General features: G+C 38.5%; 1 protein-coding gene across 3 annotated transcripts in view; it reads right to left on the reverse strand.

Annotated features, from left to right (window-relative positions):
* COG5 (component of oligomeric golgi complex 5) overlaps positions 1-8141 on the reverse strand; it is a 275728-nt gene that overhangs the window by 21782 nt on the left and 245805 nt on the right. For all 3 annotated transcript variants that reach the window (XM_027123902.1, XM_027123901.1, XM_027123903.1), the window contains exons 17-18: positions 6682-6785; positions 2714-2951 (exon numbers count right to left, since the gene is read on the reverse strand). In XM_027123902.1, the coding sequence (XP_026979703.1) occupies positions 2714-2951; positions 6682-6785 (342 nt within the window). The remainder of the gene's footprint in view (positions 1-2713; positions 2952-6681; positions 6786-8141) is intronic.

The following is an 8141-nucleotide window of genomic DNA, read 5'->3' on the forward strand; positions in this document are numbered from 1 at the left end:
GGGTGTGCGTCGGGCACCTCCCTCGTTGTGAGCCCCCCCAGATGGCTCCCTGCAAATACATACTCTTTCACCTGTGCAATGCCGCCAGTGGGGAGAAGTTAGGATTCCTACAGAAATCTTTAAAACATAACATTATCTGTCTTTGCAACTGGACTTTATGCCAAATAATCAGTATTCCCAAACCTACCCTACTGGAATCTTCTGAGCTCTTTCTCTTTCTGTTATTTATGCCAGAAAAGCAGGCACTTTTATCACAAGAACTCTTTTCAAACCCACAGAGGATTTGTGTGGTCTTGATTCCAATGGCCTCAATGGCTTTAATTTTGAATACAAATCGGTAGAACTTTCAGTAATGAGGCAGCCAAAAGGCTTTCTAGTCCCAGGTGATGCCCGTCGTGAATATAAAAGTCAGGGCAATGCCATCTCAGGGTTTTGATTCACCCCAGAAAAATGCAACCAAGTACGAAACCCGAGGTACAATGCCACATAACTGCAGTTGTGGGAAGAAACCACATCAAATGAAACAAAAGCCCTCAATTCACTTTAATGTTTTTAAAATATGGGGGGAAGATATAACAGCTGGATAATACTTGCCAAAGCTACTGGTCACAACCATGACTGACTTCAGAAGTGCTGGCACCTGTCTTTCCTGCACCCACGACCCACAGGGCCAGGGAAGCAGCCACAGAGTGAGTGGCACGAGGTTCTGAAACAGGGACACTATCCCGAAGTGAACCAAGGAATCAGCCCCACGGAGGCTGCAGCAACCAGTGTCACTGCCGGCCTGGAAAGTATATTTCTTAACATCGAGTAAGAAATGGAAAACAGAGGCTGCCCTGGAGCATAAGTTAGTAATAATGATTGATGAGTTTCATTTATCTTAACGGAAGGGACCTGGGGAAAGGTTTGGTTTATAGGCAACATGTCTTCAGAAAGAAGGAATGCCAAATAAAATTCTGACTGTGCAGTTTTAAGGAAGGTGGGAGCTCAACCCTGCCCCTGGATGCTACGCAATTTGAACAGGTGCCAGCTGTGGTAGCAAGGGTCACAGGACAATGCTCTCCGGCTTTCAAAACTCACAAGGTCACATAGCATTAAAATAAAAACAAAAACAAAAAGCCTTCTTCCCACAGCACTCTCATTTTGGCCATCTCCTGCTTGGCTGCCACTCTAATTGGACTTGAAGTGCTGCCTCCAGGAAAGTGACTCAAGAACCAGCTGGAGCAGAATGCAAATAAACGGGTGGGGGAGGGAGAGTCCAGGGAAAGAAGAGGATAGGAAAAGAAAAACAAAATGAAGGAGGAAAGGGGGAAAGAAGAACAGACACCCATTTGAGTTCAGCTCACAGTATTTTTAACAAGTAAGAGCAGGTCTTGGTACATCACTGTGTTTTCACTTTGATAAGCAGCCTTTCAGTAATCCCAGAAAGGGACAAGTACGACAATATACAGAATTTACCGGTAACAACAGAACATACAGGTGCCTGAGAATTAAGTTGATAAAAACGGGAAGGGTAAAAGGAGCCACACGAATGGTAGCATTTACTTTCAATTTTCATGCTGAGGTTACTAAGGGCATATTTCACAAAGGAAGGCTCTTTACTCTGACCTAGTGGTGTCAGGCATATCATTTGGGGATGAAAATGACTAATTCGAGACCAGTTAATATGCAAAGAGCCTGGCTCTTGAAACATTATGATATGTACCTGTTCCTTATTGTAACTGTCAGGTATGAGGGCGCGTCTACAACCACCGCCTGGTACAAGCAGCCCGCCACATCCTTTCCTCGGAGTAGGAATAATGAACCAAGACTTGCTCCCAGATACACACAGGAATAAAGAGGGACATTACAATTTGTCTCTCTTTCTAAACAGGAAGGATCTGGCACACCGCTAGGAATAATCCATTCGAAAAACTATTTAGACTAGTAAAGGTAATAGCTTTCAAAGGCTTAAAAAATAAGTTCACCTTTGACGTGCTATGTAAATACGAATTGTTTCTGAATCTTTTTTTAATGAAAGTGGATGTATGAGGTGTTTTTTCTCTGCCTCTGATACTATATTTATAAGGCTCTTTAAAAAGTCTGTCTAAAGGACAAAGAAAAAAACCTTTCTATAAGAGCTGATTATGGTTCTGCTATTTTAATGTGACTCTACCTCATTCACATCAGATAGTGTGGAATGACTTCAAGGTGGCCATGCACAAGAAAGGTACTCTTATTTAACAGAGGGGGATCAAATAATTCACCTGGTCCTCTGTGCTTCTAAATGAATTAGAACACCGCCCTGGAGAACCATGCATGTGTCAGAGATCTTTCTCTTTACGTGACAACAGACAGCCCTTTTCTACTGTTTGAAGGATAAATTTCATTGTCTATATTATTTTCCAACAAGGTTAATCAATTATTCTTATCAGTACTGACCTGGTGGGATAATAAAATAGTGAGAAAGCCCCATGTTATGTAAAAATGGGAAATGCTGCTCTACTGGGGGACAAACTACTTAGCTTAACCTTGAAATATCAAAGATGACTGATGATCCTTTTGTTAAAGACAAAGTAAAAAAAGCTGGTATGAAAGTATCTTTAAATTCTTTCCTTTTTTCACATTAAAAACTGTCTTCAGTTAAAAAACTGAAGACCATAGATGGTCTTTTATTTAATGGATAATACTGAGGCTGAAACATTTTCCCTTTCGTAGCTATGCATCAATTTACCTGCGCAAAATCAGCAGCAAGACGCATTTTCCCACCTTCACCAAGAGGTCTTATGAGACTGGCATTTCGGATAAAGAGTTCAATGGCTCTTTGGGCAATAGCTTCAGTGTTGTCAAAGACAAAATCCAAGCATTCAAAGTGTTTAAAGTAGTCACTCATAACTCTGGCGATAAAACCTTGAAGCTCCTTCATGTAGAGAGAACAGGGAACATCAGGCTTTCCTGAACTGGGTAATGATCTGCAAAAGAAAAAATCAGCCAGTACACTAAAAGGCACTATTTGATATTTGTCTCCCCACGCTGCCTGCTATTTCACTCCTAAGCAATTTTTTACTTTAAAAAATTGGTAGGACAGGCATTGTTTATTTTTGCTAAAAGTTAAAGAGCATAAAACAATGTTTAGATTATATTCTAAAGACTGTTTTAGGATGCTAGGAAGATGACTGAAAGAATCTTGGAATCCATTTACCAAAAGACTATTAAAAATGAAACAGACAACCATCTGTCTTGGATGATTCGCAGAAGTGCCTTATGCACTCTGACCTTTCAAGGTCTCTTCCAGCTTTACGACTTTCCATCCACTCACGTGGTTTGCCTGTTAGTGAATAAATCAGTATTAGATACTGAAATAGGATTTTACACTTGGTGGCAACAGAAAATGCTGCCTTCCCCAAACAGATTCTTGGCAAAGATATCTCTGCTCTTGTGCTATTTAATCCAATCAGTCCAATAGTAGAATTCTGACTGTGGAACTGGTTATGTAACAATACACATGGTATGCAATTTTTTCCTCCCAGATGATGTTTGGAAAGGCTTTAATTTGGATCAACAGATGATGCCAGCTGATGCTCCATGAAATACTATTTATAATTTATAAGTGTTTATAATTGCTCTTTAAAGAATATATGAAAAGAATGTGCAATATTTATAAGAAAGAAGAGTTATGCCAAAATTAGAAATCACCTGATATTAATTAGCGGGCCAGTGAGATCACTGGCTATATAATGCTGAATCTTTTTTTCAAAAAATAAATCATACTCTGAGAATGATGCAGAGAAATTGGCAATGGTCTAGGGAAGAACAACAGATATGATTCAAATGCCTAGAGCAAGAGAATGAGGTGGACTTAATTATTTTAAAATACAGCAATGGTTATTATAATAAATGGGATGCTAACCAAAGGTCTTCCACATCCAGAGAGCAGATAGAAATAGAGAAAGCATGCTATGTTCCAGCAGGAAGAGACTTTGTTCGGGTGTAAGAAAGAATGTCCTAACTATGGCAAGGCCATTGAGGGGGCATGGTGGAACACTGCTGTTTGCAATATCATAGGGTAGAATGCTGCTTGGTATAGAGTACAGGGACAGCCTTAGTAAGAGATGGCAATCTTCACGTGGGGTTTGATTTTGCCAGATTCAGACCATCATGGCCTATCTTTATTCAGGTTTTGTCAGTCCAAAAGGCTAGGTTAAAAAAAAAAAAAGGGAACCAATCTCTTTCTAATCTTATGCTTTATCAAAAGCACTGTCATTATCTTGGTACTACTCTGGAGGATTGTTTCAAGAATTCTAATCCGGTTAGGTGATATGATTTCCTTGAGGATTAGAAAATGATATACTAGACCAGGTTCTGTAAGCATGTGTTAATGTAAGTAAAATAAAATGATCTATTAGAAAAATTCTGAAATATGTATTATCAATTCTCAGCATGGATTAGAAGTTTGACTTAAATTTACTAGAATATAAACCTTGCTTGGCAATTGCTAAAGCTCAATTTTCCTAGTTACGTCAAACCTTTTAGTAAGAGGTTCTCAACTGATAAAGTGAGCAGAAATGTCACGGTCTTTGTAATGAGAGCCCGCATACAGAGGCAGAAGGCAGAAGGACTAAACAAACACACGCCTGAGAAGCGGCACCAGTTGTTCCGGGGTCAGTGGGTGTTCTCCCCTCCTCAGAGGCGCTCATCCAGCACTTCAAGGATCTAGGGTCCTCCTACTGTTACTGACTTCCCTCTCCCATTCAAAGCTGATATCAAGACACGAGTCATTTTACATTAAATAACAGAATTTCAATCAATGTACTATGTCAGACATTTACAATTTAAGCTTTATCTAATTTGGAAAGAAACATACAGCTCCCACTAAATACATTTAAAATACCAGGAAACTGTGTTGAGGATTACTTTTTAATTAGCAGGGGATTCTGTAATCATACTACAAATAAGGTTGGCCCAGAAGGTAAACCTGATTTATTCCTTTTACCGTGAAAAGGTGTGAAGGGCTTGAAGGGGCAGGTATTCATTATTATTTTTCCAAGTGTGATCCCGGAAGATGGCCCTACTATAAAAGTGATTCCACTTGCTGAATAGTTTCATCCAATGTCATCTTATATTTCATATAAGCCATACATATATGAAATGACATGACAGAATTACTAATAACAAGGTTCTAGAAAGTGGGAAAATTCCTGCCATGAATGCTCCACACTCCTGTACGGCCATGTATGAAAAATAACTTTCAGTGGAACCTCAAATGTCTGCTGTACAGAGAGAGTGAGCTGAAATGGAGCCATTAACGGCCATTTGGGGAAAAAAATTGAGGACAATGTTATACATCTTAAAATAATGCTGCATACCTGTGGCAACCTATCAGTTAAAGAACCAATCTGGCTCACTACTATTTAAGCAAACTAATAAAAGCATATCTACTTGGGAAACCAACTTTTAATGTCTAATGTGTTATCTGCTGTGGCTCATCAATACAGTTACTCAAGTAAGCACCTGACCACTCTTATTAGAACAAGCCTTCAAAAATTACTCCAGTTTTGCTTCCTTTTCAGAGGCATTGATGATTGGTCTAACTGGGACATTTCAGATCATTTCTGAACAAAATTCATTTCCTCCCAAATACTGGTAATCAGCAGTTTTATATTCCTGGCTCCAAATACTACAGCATTTTTGTGTAGAATCCACTTTACCCTCCTGTGCTTCATACCATTATTAAAAATAGAGACTGACCTTTTCACCTTTCAAAAGATACTTTGTAAATGAAAATAATAAATGATTTGAAAAATTAAAATACAGTGTAATAATCACATAATTTTTCTACAAACAGCTAGACTAGTGGCTAGAAATTTAATAAAGTAGATACACGATTAAACAACATGAACATAAAGAAACAGGGCAGTTAAAAAATAGTAACTATGAACTAGGAATAAAAAACATATCTACACTAATATATGAATATTTAGCTCGAGTATGGTTAAATTTTTTTTAAAAATCGCACTAAGCATGTGCAAGTAACTATTTCAAATTCTCCACAGTTTTCTAATACACTAAGTCAAAACCATTTTACTTTACTTAAAAAGATTTCAGTAAACAGTAAGCTAGGAACTATGATTCTTATTCAAGACACACATGAAATGGATAAGCAGTATACACATGAAAGAGCTGTGGAATAATACGAAATTGCTTATGGCTAGGAGTGACATGACCAGATTAGACTGCCACAAGACTCTGACAAGGAAAATCATCTTTGCAGGGGGTTGGGCAGGACCTTGCCCTCAAAACCAGAGCGGGAATCGGACTAGCAGAGTGACAGAGGCAGGACATTTTATACAAGGAATACCATACCAATACCAGAGGCTCAAGTACAGCCTATTTGTGAGAAGTAAGGAAAAAGATATAATTGCAAAGAGGAGATAGTACCAAATGTCCTGAAGTGCTAAGCTGAGTCCCGCAGATGTTAATGGTTCCATGTTTCAATGACAGGAGAGAAGATGACAAGAAGAACTGAAAAAAATTAATCTGCTAATGGTGCTCCATGAATAAAGTAGGATAAGGATGGAGGCCAATCCCATCACAAGAGGAACAAGGTTCTAGATTGGTAGAGACTTAGGGAGTAGAGGTGGAGGTGGGAATGAAAAACAAATGTACTGAAGCTTAGTGAAAACTCTGGTTGGAAGTCATTACCCAGCAAAATCTTCTTGATGCATAGTGATGATGATGGCCTCTATGGCATCTCCCACGGAAGTCAGCAAGGGCTGCACAGCATTTCCCATAAGAACATGGACCTCCTGAAAAGAAGATTAAATTAAGGAGAGGCAAACTTTAAATAGATCAAACACAGAATCTGAAATATGAGAAGCATTTTGAGTAAAAGTTTTCACATTATATCAAATTCAAACTATATGCAGTTTAACTATAATACCCAACAGAAGTCTGCTCTTCTCCTAACTACTGTCAGTAATGATTTTTAAAGCTTAAAATATGTGGAACATGGCACTGAAAAATTTCAACTCCACCACTTTTCTCTTATTTTCAAAAAGTTGAATGCTCAAATGAACCCCTGGAGAAAGAAGAAGAGAGGGGTAGTGCCACTTAGGCAGCAAAGATCACATGAACACACTTTTTTTTTTTCTAATTTCCATTCATTTATTCTTTATATTATTTTTTTAACATCTTTATTGGAGTATAGCTGCTTTACAACGTTGTGTTAGTTTCTGCTTTATAACAAAGTGAATCAGCTATATGTATACATATATCTCCATATCCCCCCCTCTCTTGCAGAACACATTTTTTAAAGTTTCTGAAAAGACTGAGGCAAAACCAAAAGTAATTCTTCAAAACTGGAACATCATATGCTTTTGACCAGACTGAATATAATAAATATATCAGTGATTCTTAGAGGGCAGAACAGTTAGCCTTTTCATGGATTAGATTTCTATTTAGAGTTCTACAGCAGTGAGTCTCAACTGGGCGCAATTTTGCTCCCCAGAGGACATCTGGCAATGTTTCAAGACACTTCTGATTGTCACGACCGGGGTGGGGTAAGGGTTTGCTACTAGCATCTAGTGGACAGAGCACAGAGACGCTGCTCAACACCCTAGAGTGCACAAGACAGTCCCCCACGACAGAGAACTACCCAGCCTAAAACATCAATAGTGCTAAGGTTGAGAAACTGTTCTCCTGTGAGGTATAATTATCAATTAGGTTATATAAGACCCTAGGCCTTAGTTATAAGGTTTTAGTGTGAAAATATGACTGGGCCTCAGTAAACATTCAAAATCTAAATTTTAAGTATATTATATGTGCTTCAGTCATGATTACATACAATGAAGATGGATGACTCTGGCTCATACAAATGACTGAAATCAGTGAGAAAAGGTTAAATAGGACCCTTATTCATGAAATTCCTAAACATCATCTCCAGCCCTTAATCTCTGATAAAAATAAACATGTATACAGGATTGAGAGAGACATGCGCTCTGCATTTTCTCTCTAAGCCCTCTCCCCTCAATCCCTTGGCTCTCCTTACTGAAATAAAGGATGAAAACAAACAAAAACAAACAAACAAAAAAAAAAGAGAGAAAGAGAGAGTGTGTGTGTGTGTGTGTGTGTGTGTGTGTGTGTGTGTGTGTGTGTGTGTGTGT

The sequence above is a fragment of the Aethalodelphis obliquidens genome, unplaced genomic scaffold (genome assembly GCF_003676395.1).
Source record: "Aethalodelphis obliquidens isolate GAN/ISIS:26980383/991018 unplaced genomic scaffold, ASM367639v1 scaffold27, whole genome shotgun sequence".
NCBI lineage: Eukaryota > Metazoa > Chordata > Mammalia > Artiodactyla > Delphinidae > Aethalodelphis > Aethalodelphis obliquidens.